Source organism: Diceros bicornis, chromosome 14 (genome assembly GCF_020826845.1).
Source record: "Diceros bicornis minor isolate mBicDic1 chromosome 14, mDicBic1.mat.cur, whole genome shotgun sequence".
Classification (NCBI taxonomy): domain Eukaryota; kingdom Metazoa; phylum Chordata; class Mammalia; order Perissodactyla; family Rhinocerotidae; genus Diceros; species Diceros bicornis.
This window is the reverse complement of record NC_080753.1, coordinates 25775624-25791761: the sequence shown is the minus strand read 5'-3', so window position 1 is coordinate 25791761 and position 16138 is coordinate 25775624. Positions and strand designations below refer to the sequence as shown.

The following is a 16138-nucleotide window of genomic DNA, read 5'->3' as shown; positions in this document are numbered from 1 at the left end:
TTTTGTGTGCATATATTTACAATTTACATAACTTGTGGGTTCTTACTCAGTGCTATGCCTTGAAGAGCCATCCTTGTTGGTGTGTGTACATTAATCCATTGCTCCCACCTGCTGCACTGACTCCATAGATGGCTTCCCCAATATTTTACCTCTCCACTGCCCCAGTGGTGGACACCCAGGTGGATTCCAACTCTCCTTGGCCACAAACAGCTACTGGGAACACCCGCATTTGTGTCCCCTTCTGAACTCTCATGAGAACTTCCTGGGAGATACACCGGGAGTGGAATTGCTGGGTCACAAGGGCACATATGCTTCTTTGGACTATGAAGGGCTGGATTGGGCTACACAACGGCTGCTCCCGCTGCACTCCTATCACCTTTGCTTTTTCCTAAAATGATCTAAGACCCCCTACTCAAGTGTAGAAGCCATTGGTTAATAGACTAAGTGTGGCCCTCAATGCTGCTTGCCTTTCCTTTTTGCAGCTCTACCCTCTTTCCCATTCCCTGTGGCTGCTGTATTAAACCTTCCTCAGCATCCTCAAGTCTCTTCTTCCACCTCCACTTTCACAGAGAAAATAGGTCATCTTGAATTTTCTCTGTCCTTCTAGATGTATCTGTATCAGTTCCCTCTTGCTTTGTTTTCCTTTTCAGGCCTCCTTCCAGGCTCGCCTCCCCCTGAGCTTTTGCTCCCCTGAAGCCTTGCTGGGTCACTCTTTTCCCTTGTCTCGCTGTCTTTCTTGCCCCTGGCTTGCTTCTGTGGCCTGCCATCTTGGCTAATTCTCCCCCATCCTGAAACAAACTTCCCTTCTCCCTAAGCTCCCTGTCTTTTTTCTTAAATGTTTTTCATCTACCCCAAACTTTCCAAACACATCGTTCACTCTGTCTGTTTGCTCAGTTCCTTCTCACTTGCTCCTTCACTCCCAGCCCTCTAACCCATGGTCTTCTTGTTGCAAACTCCATGTGCACTTTCCAGCTCCCTCTGCTTGTTTCCTTGTAGCAGCTGACACCACTGACAACATGCTTCTTCTTGGAGCAGTCTGCCCTCTTGGCTTCAGGACAATAGACTCTCCTGTTCTCCCTCCTCTCTCTCAGCTTCCACTCAGTCTCCATCATGGCCGCCTTCCCCTCCCTTTCCTTTAAAGCTTTCCCCTGTGGTTCTACCCTCTGGGCCCTGCACTCCCACAGGTTTTCTTGAGAGAGCTCATCAACTTCTCTGGCTTCCTTAAATTGTCATTTATAAGCATATGACTCTCAATCCTGTATCTCATTTTAATTCAATAAATAGTTTTTGAAAAGGTACTGTGTACTGAGATCCAGAGTCACATGTGACATGTAAGAGTTCACAGTCTAGAACTCTCTCTCTTGAACTCTAGACCCATACATCCAGCACTCTTTCTGTTTGCTACAGTTTGAGGATATGCATCTAATTCACAGATTAGCTGAAACAGATTATGTACCTCTGAGTTTTTTCTAAAGGGTTCAGAACACAGCCTTGCTTGACAACATGTCAGCAAATGATCCTGCTGGCTCTGCTTCTGGCCTGGAGAACACACTGAAGGCCTCTGGCTCACAAGAAGTGTGTGTGTATACTTCCTTTGACTAAGAAGTGCAGGACTGCTCTCTAGAACAGCTGGAGGGCCTGGAGTTCTAAAACTATAATCTAGTCCATAAATTCTTTTCCTGCCTTTGGAGCAGTAAGATATTGATAAGGTCGCAGGCTGATCAGAATTAATTTATGACATGAGAACTGTACACAGGGTTAGTGCTGTCAGTAACAGACCCTGTCCTGATGTTGCTTACCCAACAGTGCTGGGATGATAAGGCTTACACATGTGAAAGAGGCTGGATATAATTCAAAGTGAGACTGAATAAATGTTAAGCCCTTCTTTTAGAAGTTAGGCTGGGCAGATTAGGGAGGACGGAGCAGCAAGTTTCCTCCAGGCCGGCCCAGCTAAGCCTTGGAGGAGCAGCTACTCTTGGAGCCAGCCTTACCTCTGTTTCAGAATCTGCTTGTTGTCTTCGATGGTAACGCTGTCAGCATGGTCCCTCTTGAAGATTTCAAAAGCCTCCTGGCGTCCTAATGACATTTCTTCTCTCATCTCTGTTTGGAGACACAGGGAAAGGGCCTCAGTCATGGCATCGGGATCTCATTAATTTCATTGTCACTTTAGTCAGACCACAAAGCCAGCCCTGGCTCTGAGAGGCTGACAGCAGAGAGCCTCCTGACCAGACAGGTGGCCCCAGGCTCTTCCAGCTGGCCGCTGACCCGCCGCAGAGGCCCTTCCAGCGACACCGGCTGCACCCTGCAGGACTGTGCCTGCGCATCCATGTGACTTGTGGGGGGTGGAGTTTGGAATGTCTGGTCAGAGGAAATGAAAACCAGAGCACCAAACCCAGGACTGCCCAGAACATCTGCAAAGGTACTTTCTGCCATCACTCAGTGCCACATTTCTCCCTGCTTCCCTGTTATGCTCTGTTTTGGTTTTCTGTTAAATTTCACCCTGAATTTCCAGGCATTTAGTTAAAAGAAGTATAATCCAGACTGAAAGATTTAGAATCTAGAAGAGTCTGCTCTTAGTCTCCATAGAACGACTCCTCCTTGTTTCCTGTGGCTTGTGAGGGGCTTCAGTTCTACTCAGGAGTTAGGTTCTCAATGGCAAGACCCATGAGCAGACCATGGGGAAGGTCCCTAGGTGACGTCTAACTTCAACTTCCTGTATCACTATTGCCACTACAGGCCAACCTTCACTGCTGGGCCCTGCTCAGGGCCAAGTTCTGAAACCCAGATTCAGGACAGCCAGAGCCCTTGGAGTAAGCAGGTGGCATTCCTGCCTCGAGGCTCTCTTCTTGCAGCCTCCCAGGGTGGGGGCCAATGCAGCTGTGTGCCTGGGACTCCCTTGGCGAGAGCTGAATTCACAGCTGGATTTTGGATGAATCTATGGAGTCATTTTTTTATGCCTCTGCCCTTAGTTCCTTTTCCTATATTTTCATCCAGTTACCTCTACTTGTCTTTGAAGCCCTGGGTGGGTGTTACCACCTCCATGAAGCTTTCCCCAAGGCTCAGACAGAACAAATCCTCCGTCTACTCTGTACCTATCAATGGATCTGTAACAGGCACAGCCCAGTAGGCACTGTCACTTCACATGACAATCTGTTCTGGTGAAATGCAAGTTTCTAGGAGGTAAAGATAATATTTTTTGTGGACCTCTAGTGTCTTGTTTAATGCCTGGCATTTAGAAGGTACTCAACACGTCTGTTAAATGGATCAGGTCAAGAACGAACTAAGAGTGATGATGAGCCTTGCTCTAACTGCCATAGGAACACAGTCCAGGGCTAGAGGAGTTCACTATGAGGTCTAGGGTTCCAGAGATGCATTCATATGGGCCACATACCACATCTCCTCTTTCCTGGAAAAACCCTGCTGAGTCCCATCACTCAGCCTCAGGGTAAGGAACTGGACCAGCCCATCTGACACCAATTTAATGATGACTGTTGATAAAAATAGCACCATGAAGAATGTCTGAATGGTGAGGCACACAAAGACACCCCACCCTTTTCCAATCAGAAGCAAATGGGCATGGCTCAGTTCTGTCTCCACATCTGCCCTGCACACTCCAGAACTGGGTGGGCCTGGGAACGTGTTTCTGTGAGATTCGGAAAGATAAGCCCTGATGCGTGAGAGACATTAACTGGGGGGCACTTTTCATCCAGCAGAGCCCACCAGGAGCCAAGGGATTCATTCCATATCTCTCCCAACCCGGGTCTGTGCCCAGTTCTAACAATGTATGCCTTTTACTGCATAATAAAGTAACAACAGAGGGTAGAGGGATTGATTATCTCTGGATAGAGTTAGGGAAGAGAGAAGCTCCACAGAGACCACATTGGAGTCTGCCTGTGGGATCCCCAAACGGCCTCCCAAGAGGGGGTGATGAGAAGCCTTCCACCAACCAGTAGCACAGGGATGGGGGAAATAGGATGGAGGGTTGCTCAAAAAGCTACAGTGAAGGAGAAGCTTCATGGACTTTTCTCTCCCAGGCTCTGCTTTCTTGCAGAGCTAATAGCCTGAATTGACAGATGGTTGGAAAGGCCATGCTGAGGTTTCCCAGTGCCTGTGGCACTGACAGCAGTATGTCCTGGAAGAACTTATAATCAGCTGAAACCCCCCTGGGTGTTTCCCAAAGTGTGGAGGGGCCTGGGTAGTGGCAGCAGGAAGGACATGAGGTGCATAGAGGAGATAAGCCCAGGAAGGTAGTCTGGGATCATTTTGCAGAGAATCTTGAAGGTCTTGTTAAGAAATTTGGGGCCACTGCCATATCATATACATGAATCACCAATCTTCAAAGACTTAAAATTTAGTAAAGTACACAATCTAGGAAAGTCACACTGGGAGTATTTAATACTCCTGGTGATTTAAATGGCACTTGGGGTCCTGCAGTGCCAGGAGTTGTTGTCGGGAATATGGTATCAATTTTCCTCCTGCTATAATGGAGGAAGTATCCTGGAATTGGAGTTCTTTGATGATGGTGATGTAGGTGAGTGGACATTAGTGTGACAACTACAATCCTGGCAGCTAGCATCCTAAGTGTCTGCTCAGGGAGGCCAAGGGGAGATAGCTGATGATGGCCATAGTGTAGAGGCAAAGAGGCAAAGCAAGGCCTGGAAGCCTACTTCATGGCGGCCACACGGAGGTGAGGCTGAGCTTCTGCAGAGAGGGGCACAAGGGCAGGGCTCCACGGGCAGCTGTGCTGTGTGACCCCAGGCTCCATCTGAGTCCTACCCTTCACCACCTTCATTCTGCTTCTTCAGAGCCCGTATCCAGCTCCTTTTAAATTGTACTAATATACCAGTTCTCACTCCAGTTTGGGGTCACCTACAAAGTTAATGAACACCTTTTTATTTACTGAAGCCATGTCTCCACTTCCTTTTCCCTCTCAGGGTTTAGGAAACAGCTTTCTCATATGGCAAGCTCTTGCCCCTCAGCACACGTTGTACGCATTAGAAAGAGCCAGAACAGTGGAGCACGAGAGGAACCAAAAGCTCATCTTGCAAATGGAGATAATCATCTATCTATTTACTTTCTCAACAAGTATTTATTTATCTTAGGCACTGTGCTAGGCATGTGACAGAGATATAAACTTGAACAAGAAGATGAAAGTGTGGATCCTTGACCTTAAAGAATTCCAAGTCTAGTAAGGGAGCAAGAAAAGTGAACCCACAGTTACAATGGCAGTTGCTTCTCGCTGTCAGGGAGGCACGTGTCCAGGCACGGGCCACAGGGAGGTGGGGGGTCGGCTCTGCCAGGGAGAGCGGGAAGGATTCTGAAGGCTGAAGCAGCATTTGGCAGGTGGAGAAGTGGAAGAAGATCCCAGGTGGAGAGGGCAGAGGAGGAGTGTGGATTAAAAGGGCAACTTGATGAATATGGGTGGTTCTGCCACCCAATAGGAATGACCTTTGGGTGACTAAAAAATGAATTTCTTACAGACTCTATGCTAAGCACTGTTACCAGGGCTTTTCTAATACCATTCAGTTAAACTTCTCCATGATCAATGGTCATAATTTCATTTTATGAAGGAGGAAACTGAGGCTCAGTTAAAGAAGCAACAATTGCCCAGCTTTTAGAGGACATCAGTTCTGCTCTGAGATCAGTTTTCCAGGGATAGTTTGCCTGATAGAGGGGCAGGTGGTGGGCCTCAGACAATTTACCCATGAGATTGCATTCTCATTAGTGCCTATCTTGTCCAAAACTTTGAGTTTTTTTTTTTACAGTATCACAGAAAAAACAGAACCATGCATTTTGTTTACTATTTGCATAGTTGAATTCATCTGTTAATATGTTCTATTTTTATTTCCAGAATTTTTAAGTTCCATGAAGGCAGGGATTTATTTGCTGCAATATGCCTGGCACCTGGATAGTACCTGGCACAAATGAGGAACTCAATCAAATGTCTTTTGAATGAATGAATGAATGTTTTAGATGCTTAATGCTTTTCCTTTTGGTAGAGCATACCATGATGCTATGGGGGAAGTGAGGCCCACATTCACCGCTCTCCCTCCCTCTACCACCATGCTCCTGGGCAGGTTGTTCCCCCGTCTGTTGTGATTTTAGAAATTCAACACCATCTTCTCCCCACTACATGTCGCCATGCTTCACAGCCCACCATTAAAGATGAATTCAACTCCAAGAAGCTTTTATAAAAATGCAAATACTCTTGAAGGCATCACTATTTTAATGCTAGCAAAGAAAAACTCCATGATTTGTTGACAATTAGCTAACAGGTCCCGCAAAGATGAGACGTAAGATGGCTGGTGCCAGACTCAGGGAGATCTGAGCTTGAAAGGGAAGGCATGATGGCAAAAGAAATGAGCTGTGCCTTCTTCCCCACTTTGTTTAGTCTGTCAGACTCAGCTACCCCTCAGAGCCTAGGCTCTCAGGAGTTCTGACTGGCTATGCCCCTTTCTAGGTCTTAGTTGTTTCCTTTTAGTGAATTTCAATCACAGGTCCCAGTGTTGAATCCCAGAAAATATGGATGACTCAGAGAAGCCTGCCGGCTTGTTGAATCACAGGACTGTTTAATATCTAAAGGAGAGCAAATAAAGTATCACAGGGCAGTATAAAATTTCAGACAAAACAAAGAAAAAAACCAAAAAACCCTAAAGGAGACGAATTTCTCAATTTCAGTCCCTAAAACACGACATTGCAATTCTGAGTTTTAAGTTGCATGGAAAACATTTACAGGTCCTAAAGGTACAACCTCTTCTGGATTTCCACATCTATTAAAGAACACTTAGGTAGAAGGGGCAGTCAACAAGGTCCTCTCAAAATCAGGCTTGGAGTTGGGTTTCTGAAAATGTTGGGCATCTGAAGTTCTCAGGCACTGGTCCCTCACCCGTTTCTCAATGCTCTCTTTCTTGCCATCCTGAAATTCGGTACCTTATTTTGCTAAAGAATACAAATCAGTACTTTTGGAAGCCCTCCCCACCCCCAACACAGGTCCCATAGAAACCAAATGGAAAAGAAAAACATCGGAAGTGGAGAGTTTACGCTCCTGCCTTTGGGCCCACTGTCTGATTTCCTTTGGTCTGGGACACGTGGGCCAGAGCTCATTTTCCTGGCTGCTCCCAAATAATCTACTGCTGCTTAAGCTATTGCTTTAAAATTGACAAAAGTAAAATGATGGAGAGTTGTGTTATTCATGCTGAAAAATGATTTCCTAGTCAGAGCCAAAACTATATTTTCCTTGGGAAAGACATTTATTCATGTGGTGCCTCGGTTCCCTCTGACTGAAGAAGGAGGAGAGAAAACAAGACCAGCAGGAGACGAGGAAAAGTGAGAGATGGGGTGGATTCCAGGGGCCGAGGGGGCTTGGAACTCACAGTTTGGGACTAAAAGCATGAGAAGGCTCAGAGCTGTGGGGCATGATTATAGTAGCTGTGGCTTGGCATCAGAAGCTTTAGAGACTGAAAGTTAGGGACTGGCTTTGAAATAGTGATACGATGAATACCCACAATATGTTGACCATGGAAGTGCACACAGCAATGAGAAGCAATAGGCAGGGATAATGTGTTTTTGTATGGTATCTGATATAAGGTTCTATATGCCCTAAAATTACTCAGTAAATGTTGGTTTAGGTGAAATATACAAAAATATCCTCACATAAATGATTAGAAGAGAATTCCATCATTCAGTGTGTGGAGAAGTTAGAATGAATGGACCAATGGGAGGGAGAGGAATGAAGAATTTAGATGAGAGGAAGGGATCATCTATCAAGGCGGCATGAAACATAAAGGTCAGGAGGGTCAGGAGGGATATGAGGACCAAGGGAAAGGTCAGTGGTCCAGCACTCTTGGGAACGGTGCCTGGAACAAGGATGTCCCAGAGGAAATGATGGGCAACAGCCAAAAACTCTGAGGTGAAGGACAAGTCAGCAGCTTCTAACATGTAGAGCAAAGGGTCCATTGATGGTGGACTGAATAAATTCACAAGATGGGAAGGTGCTAAAGGATTGTATAAAGAGAAATAGACCATCTCCCAGAAAGATAAGAAGAGACATCTGCGATATTGTGTACCATCCTCCCCTCATCATGGGGAGGACGTTGTCGTTTAGGAAGGAGGCTTTTGGAAGTCGCACGTAAGACAGAGATGGCACGCATGTAGCCCCTGTGTTCCCACTTTCCTTCTTCACACCCATGGAAGACATTGCTAATCAATCACAGCATCCTTTGCTGGGGAAACTAGTTTTCAGCACAGTTCTTCAGGCAGCCTCTCCCAGTCAATCATCCCTGCATACAAGCTCTTCCTTTAATAGATGGCTCCCAGGTCACTACCCAATTAAATGACAACTGCAGTTACTTTCCTCATTCCTGTGCTGGCAGGGGGAAATAGCTGCCTAGGTCCGTCACTTTAGGAGCTGACATGCAGGTGAGTTTCTCCAGGGAGCAGCATCATGTCTTAGAGCGCCTGAATCACCGAGAGTGGCTGTCTGGGAGTAGATGCCGAGGAGCCCTCTGTCTACGTTTCTCCACTGCCAGGGTAATGGAGGTCACCACAGGAAGCAGTGCCATGTGCCATGGCTCTGTTTACTTTAAGGGCCAGGAGCAGCTCAGCTACAATTTGAGGGGTTCTGGGTGGGTACTCAAGGGTATGGAATCTGAGGATGAGGGGAGGACAAAACCACTTAGCCATAGCCAAAGTGACTGCAGATGTGAAGACCAAAGAGTAGATCTTTTGGGGTGACCGAGGACACTTGCCCAACCTACTTTCTGCTTTTGATTGACAACTTCTGGAATGGGCTGGTGCTCTAAAGCCTTGAGGTTAAAGGCCAGATGACACCACCTGGGCTAAAGTCCTCAGATTAGGGATTGCCTTGGAGTTTCCTAAATTGCCACATGAAAGATGTCAAAGGAGAACCTTTAATTAGTAGATTCTTAGGGCTGGCTTGGACCAGGCTGAAGCATGGCAGGCTTGGCAGGGGCTCTAGGGAGTGGAGTGAAGGGAAAATCTGAAGTGGAAAGCCACAGAAACCTTAGGAGACCCACCCAATGGTGGCACCACATCTAAATAAATGAAATGGGTTCCTGACTCCTGGTGCCAGAAATCACACATCCCACTGGCAACCCTCCCGGGCCCAGTGGCGCAGACCACGCGGGCTGGGTAGAATTAAGGGGCAGTGTTTGAGGCAGGCTTTTGTCTTGGTAACCATGTCTGATTCACTCTCCTGCTGCAGCTCTGTCCTCAACCTGTGTCCTGAGCAGGTGAAGAAGGCCCGGTGTGCCAAGTGAGTGGAAAGGCCTGGAGCCCTTGAGAGAATGGCAGCTGACTGAGGGGAGTTGCCCATTTCCAGCAGTGACACAAGACCTTCAAACAATGGTCCCGGAGACCATCTGCAGAAAACCTTCATTTTCCTAACCCGGAATCTCTGGGGTTTTGATTTTGTGAGTGTTCTTATTCAGGACAAAGTACCCATGTGGGTTGCTTAGAGAAACCTGTGGACAGACGCAGGCATGGAGCTTGGAGAGCAGCCTGGGTCATGCTGGCATTTCTGTGTCTTGGAGTTAACTCAGGAATCTGGAGGCTAGCAACATTTCCATTAAATAAGACAGCATGCTGTGGCTCCTGCTGCCAGGCTAAACTAGATCCATGGAGTCATTTCATCGATTTCAGTCCCTAGATGTGGCAGCCCTAAAAGAGCCTCTAATTCCATATGACCCAATATTTGGACCAAGCCTGGGCATTTAGGTGGAAGGACATGTGTGTTCCAGCCCTTTGTGGGTTAAAGGGCAGTGCCCAACAGGCCCACCAAACAGAAAGGCAGCATTCCTCTTCAGTTTAGAAAGAGGCTACTAATTCTGTGGAATCTGAAAAGCACAGGATTCCCTGAGTTTGAAGTGTCTTGACCACTTCCAAAGGCCATGGTTAACAGCATTCTGTTGACTAGCTTCCACCCTGATGAGTTCAGTTCTCATGTCAGCCTGTGCTTTCCGGCAGTGGCTAGAGCAGTGTTTACATGTCCTGTTGTCTGAAAAATGAGGCAAGTTTTCTATCTGCCTAAATTAGGAATGAATTCCACTCTAGTCTCCAATTTATTTTGATACATTTTTAAAGGAGAATTAAAGAATTAAATTCTAGCCTAGTAGCAAAAATGCCCCTTCCCTGAAATGCATGTGGATTTAAATAAAATTCTGTCTACCTGGCTTGGAAGTAAGCATAACACAAAATGGAGTTTGGATATGCTAGTGTTCATTCTTTGGCAGAAAAAAAGGAAGTGGAAAATTAATTTTTTTGTTCCTTCTATGTGACAGGCACTGTTCCATATTTCACAAATATTAACTTACAAATATTAACTCAATCAATCTTCACAACAACTCTATTGGTGGTAGAGGGGAGCTAATGCTTATTGGGAATTTTGCATGTGCTCAAAGGATTACATATGTTGTCTCATTTAATTCTCACAGTGACCCTGTCAACTAGGTAGGATTGGGCCAATTCTACAGGTAAGGTAATTGATGTTGAAAGAGGTTAAAAGTCACCCCAAGACAAGTTAGGAAAATGGCAAAGCCATAACTTGATCCCAGGTTTGTCTGACTCTGAAACCCTCTTTTTGCATACTGTGTTACTAAGTGAAAATCATTTGCCAAGTAGAAATGATCTCATAAATACCAGCAAACCACTGAGGTCAGACCTATGGGGTCAGGAGGTCAGAGATACTAAAGAGAAAAAGGTAGTTTTGGCAGGGTTGTGAGTTCGGATGTAGACTGAAAACCATAAATGCATATGGCGGCTCAGAAGAGGGGAGATCTTTGTGGATGGGGGACTGGGAAGGCATCAGATGGCAGGAAGAAGCTGCTTTACCCAGAACCTGCTGGGGGGTGATGTAAGGATCAGAGGTAAAGGGGGAGTTGGCTGGCTCATAGGGAAGCCTTGACTCTCTGCCATTAGGACTTCATTAGTTAGCCAACCATGTCAGGTCCAGTTAAGTAATTACCTTTCCCTAATCTACACGGAACATGGGCTTGGAGGAGTTTCCACAATAAAGCAGTTTATGCACTTAAAACAGTTCTGTTGGACTGAAGCGGGGGGATGCTACAGAGAAGAAGGGGCAGGGTCCAGGTTCTGAGAATGTGGTCTTTAGCAGATAATAATCTCCCACCCCTCAATGAGCAATAGTGGTGAAAAAGAGATGAAAAGGATCCAGGAGGCCACCATTTTCCCATTGACCTCTCTGTATCCTAACTGCTTCTTCTCTGGAAAGCACTTCACTGCTTAAATGAAACATTTGTTTATTCACTTAGGCAGTGAGTCAACTGCTGAAGCAGACCATCTGTCAAAAGTACTGAGTATCTACTCTATTGACAACCCTCTTCAATGGCTAGTTACAGATAAATGTAAGAAATATTGCCCTTGACCTTATGATATAAAGCACTGGGGATATGGGAAGGACAGAGCTTACATTATAAAGTGAGAGAATACTCATAGACAATGCACTGATGGTAATATGGTACAGATGGTGTGGACGACTGCGAGGAGTAAAAGAATGGGCAGGATCAGATTGCAGAGGGACTTTTCAAGGAACATTCCTCCTAAGGCAGGTTTTAGAGGAACTTAGGAGCAGGAGCTAGAGGAAGGAGGCTGGTGTCGTCCTGCCATAGGGAACAGAAAGGCAAAGCCACAGGGGTGGGGAGGAGCCCACCGTGTGCAGGGCCTGGCACAGAGATTGACTGGAAGGATCTCGAGGCTTTCCTTTGGCTGCGGGGGAATTTGGTCCCAAGTAACCTCTAGGTCCAGACACCATACTCTTCACTAGTTCCTTGCTTGCCCAGGGCATTCCCAGGCAGAGGGCCACTGGAGTTTTCCACAGGCTTGTCAGGCGATTCTCCCTCCCTAAATGACTGAAGAAGAACACGTGCTTTAGAGCATAACCTCAGGCTACTCTCCTACATTCTTGTCCAGTGCTCAGGGGAAGGAAATAGGGTTTGGGGTCAGAAGACACGGGTTTGAGTGCTGGTTTCACTTATTAGCTGTATGACGTAGAGGCTGCCATTTAAATTGCTCCAAGTCTCAGGCTCCTCATCTATAAAATGAAGCTAATAAGAACGCCTGTCTCTTCATGTTATTAAAGAAGGGTTACTAAGAGGAGGTAGCACTCTGGGCATATCTCCATTTTGGAACTACCAAACACCTTTGCAATGATGCATTTCCATGACTGTTTCACCTGCCCTCCTCTCCTACCCCTCAGACCATGTGAATTTGCTTTATGTCTCTGCAGCCCCAGGTCCAAGCCCAGTGCCTGGAACAGAGCAGACATTTCAACCAGAGTTTATCAGCTGAATGAATGAGCAAGGATGAGATATCTCTAGTTAACTTGTTTTCCTTAAAAGCGTTATTTTTTAAACTATACATATACCTCTAATGCAGTTTTCTGTGCATATATTTTACAATAAAAATAAAAAAAACAGATTATGGCTGCTACGAATCACTTATTTAAAAGTCTATGACAGAATGGATGAATAAATATGGAATACACTATAAAAAGTGAAAGTGTAAAAATGAGTTATTATCATCATCAGTAATAATGAGTCATCTAAAAACCTATTCACAGCAGGCTGTTTAGAGTGCAAGAACTACTTTAACACAGTAGGAGAATTCTTAAGGTAGTACAAATTATGGGTTAGCAACGTAGGGAGAGAGAGTGCTTGAAACTGTCAGGCTGGCTCCACTGCTTCTGCGTTCTCTGCTTCCTGACCACACCAGCCAGGCTCATTCCACAGTAACAACCTCATCTCATTGAGAAAATAAATGCAACAACACAGGGGCTTCCTCATCTTCCCGACACCAGGTCTATGGTGGCTTCGCCTGCAGTCCCAGCTTTCCTTCTGGTTACAACGGAACAAGAATCCACCACCTTGTCAACGGCCAACCCCTCCACCTGGGCTGTGGTTCCCAAACTCCTTTCCCGGCCTTCTTCTCTTATCCCTTCTCTCTTGTCTAAAAAATTACCCTCTCTTCCTTGTATTATTTCCATCAGCAAAAAACCATATTTTAAAATCCATGTTGAATTGGTTATAGTTAGATGTAGACATATTTGAATTTGTAGGTATAAAATGGAAGCTTGAAACATTCACGTTCACTGGCCATGATTTCGTTGGTGAAATAGGAGACAAGATCATCTATTTATAGTGGGATGGCAGAGAAGGAGACTTAAGGCCATTTAGATACTCAGGGAAGAAAAAAAATACTGTCTTAACAATATCCTCCCTTCACCCCATTCAATTTCCAGTTATCTTTCTGTTTCTCTGATTCCTTTTCATAGAAAATGCCTCAACAGAGTTGTCTACGTTCACCATCTCTATTCCCTCATCTCCCATTCTCTCCTCTATCTAGTCCAATGGAGCTGTATCCCCTCCACTTCACTGACTTTGTCCTTTCAGCATCCCCAGCGATCTCAGCATTGCCAAAACCAGTGGTCACTTTTCGGTTCTTATTGTAGTTGACCTCTCAGTAAATGGTAGAGCAGTAAAGTCACCAACCATTCCACATGCCCGCATCCATTTCCTAGGTCCCCTGCAATTAGGGAGGCGCATGTGACTGGTTCCATCCAGCAGGCTGTGAGCAGCAGTGACAGGTGTCACCTCCTGGCTAAAGCCTTGAAGAGGAACCATGCAATTCTCCACGCTCTCCTCTCACTCTGGTGCTTGGTGTCATCTCAGATACAGAGTCTACGTCTGCCTGGGTCCCTGGTGATCGTGGACCAGAGCTCCCACTCCTCCAACGCACATTGTTCATGCAGTGTGAACGAGAAAGAAATTTTGTTATGATAAGCTACTGAGATTTAGTGTTAATTTATTACCAGAGCATAACCTAGTCTATCCTGACCAATGCACAGCAGTGGTCAACACAGCTGACCCCTCCCTTTTATTGAAGCACTTCCTTCCTTGGCCTTCTGTGACATCACTCCCTCCTGATTTTTCTCCTACCTTCCTGGCTTCTTCTGTCAACCTCCAGATGTTGTAGTGCAGTAGGGCTCAGTCCTGGATGCTCTTCTCTTTCTTTTAATTTTACTTAGTCTCATGGCTTTCATATGCATTACACACCAATGGCTCCAACATTTATATTTTTAGCTCTGACCTCTCCATTGAGGTCCAGATTGGGACATCTAATAATCCACTTGAAATCTACTTGAATCTCTAATTGGCACCTCAGACTTAACATGCCTCAAACAGAACCCTTAATTTCATACTCTATTCCAAACTCTACCCCAAGCTGTTTCCCCTAATTGTTTCCGTATCAGTAAATGGCACCACTTGCTCAAGCAAAAAATCCTAGAACTCCTTCATCATTCCTCAATTCCCATAGCAGCTCCACCAGCAGGTTCTGTCAACAATCCTTTAAAAATATGCCTTATATCTCTTTGCTTTTCTTCAGCTCTTTTTCATCCCAACCTAAGTCTCCACCATTTCTCACCTGGACTGCCTCCTAACTGCTTTGCCAGCTTCCATCTTGGTCTCCTACAGCATATTCTCCACACAGCAACCCGAGTGACTTTTTAAGAACATAATCATGTCACTCTTCTGCTTTAAACTCTCTGGTGGCTTCCCATGACCCCTGCGCAAACCCCAAACTCCTTGGCCTGGCACCCTCACGTCGTCTGGTCTCTGCCTACGTGTCTTCCTCTTCACGCCCCACCCACAGATCCTCTGCTCAAGACTTCTTGGCTCACTCGCCTTCTTTCAGCTCCTCAAATATGTCACTAGTATTCCTACCTCTGGGCCTTTACACTTGCTGTTTGTTCCTTCTGTCTGGAATGTTCTTTCCCTGAATCTTTACGGCTATCAATTCATTATTCAGTTCTCAGATCACATGTCACCTCCTTTGATCCCCAACCCACCCCAATTGTTTCCTACTCTATTATATCCTTCCTGGCATTTGTCACCATCTGAATCGACATGTACGTATGTATTGTGTAGAATGAAAACTCCAAAGGCACATCTGTCTTGTTCATTGCTCCTTCTCCAGTGCTGGGAAGGAAAGAAGAGGGAGGGAGGGAGGGAGGAAGAGAGGAAGAGAGGGGTTAGAGTCCTATTAGAAATAGATCCCCCTAATAGGTACCAGATTTGTACCCTCACCCCTGCCTTCCACATCAAGCCCAATCTGCCCCCTATGAAAACCCTGACTCCCGGGTTTGAGCTCTCTCCTCTTTGCATTCACAATCAGAATTTTGTAAATGTCCCTTCCTTCCCAGGGACCTGGCCTGGGTGAACTTGCACATGTCCTCGCTAACTCATCCCCTGAGTAACATCCTCACTCTTCTGCTCTCTCTCTTTCGCTTGGTTTTTACTTTTGCGGTTGGTTGTTTTGTTTTTGTTTTATTTTCTGCATATTAAACCTATAAATAATTATTTCTAAAGGGAGCCAAACAAAACTCCACATGTAAGTGGCAAGGGTGCTTGTGAGACCAGCTCCCCCTCATTTTTCTGGCAAGAGCTCCCATTTCTGAGACAGAGGGATAAGAATCTCTGGGGATCTCTGTCATCATTTCAGAATGCTATGGGGTCAGCCAAGTTAATATCTGTGCCTGGCATTTGTACATCCTCACCAGAGAGAAGTAATTTACCATTATGAACTATTTATATTAAGCCACTCAGGAGGGTTTCTGAGGAATTTTTCTTTCACAGATGCATTATCCTATAGGAATTCAGAGAGGAATATAGCTGATGCAGAAGGCATGTCCTAAAGATATAACCCCCATATCTTTGCCTGATGAGGTAAGAACATGTAAAAGGTATTACTTCACTTTTCCTAATTATCAAGGTATGGCTTGTCCATTGCAAAAAATTTGGGAAATAAAGAATGGTGTAAGGAAGCAGGAAAAAAATGACACATCCCTCTACCTTCTAGTTTTTTCTATGCTTGTTTAGCTACATAGTAAGATGATAATATAGATACGGTTTTGTAGCCTGTTTATTTCACTTAATATTATCTCATAATCCTTTTTTCTAAGTCATTAAATTCTTCCTGAATATTATCTTTTATGGCTCTGTAATATTTCATCATTTTAGTCCGTTCCCTAATATCAGACTTTTACATGATTTTATATATATGCTATGTAAATAATGCTGCAGTGAGCATCTTGGTGTATAAATTT

At 45.3% G+C, this 16138-nt stretch overlaps 1 protein-coding gene across 1 annotated transcript in view; it reads right to left on the bottom strand.

Annotated features, from left to right (window-relative positions):
• Positions 1–16138, bottom strand: part of KIF6 (kinesin family member 6) — a 370265-nt gene that overhangs the window by 83820 nt on the left and 270307 nt on the right. Inside the window, 1 exon segment of the mRNA XM_058555469.1 lies at positions 1992–2100. Coding sequence (XP_058411452.1) covers positions 1992–2100 — 109 coding nt within the window.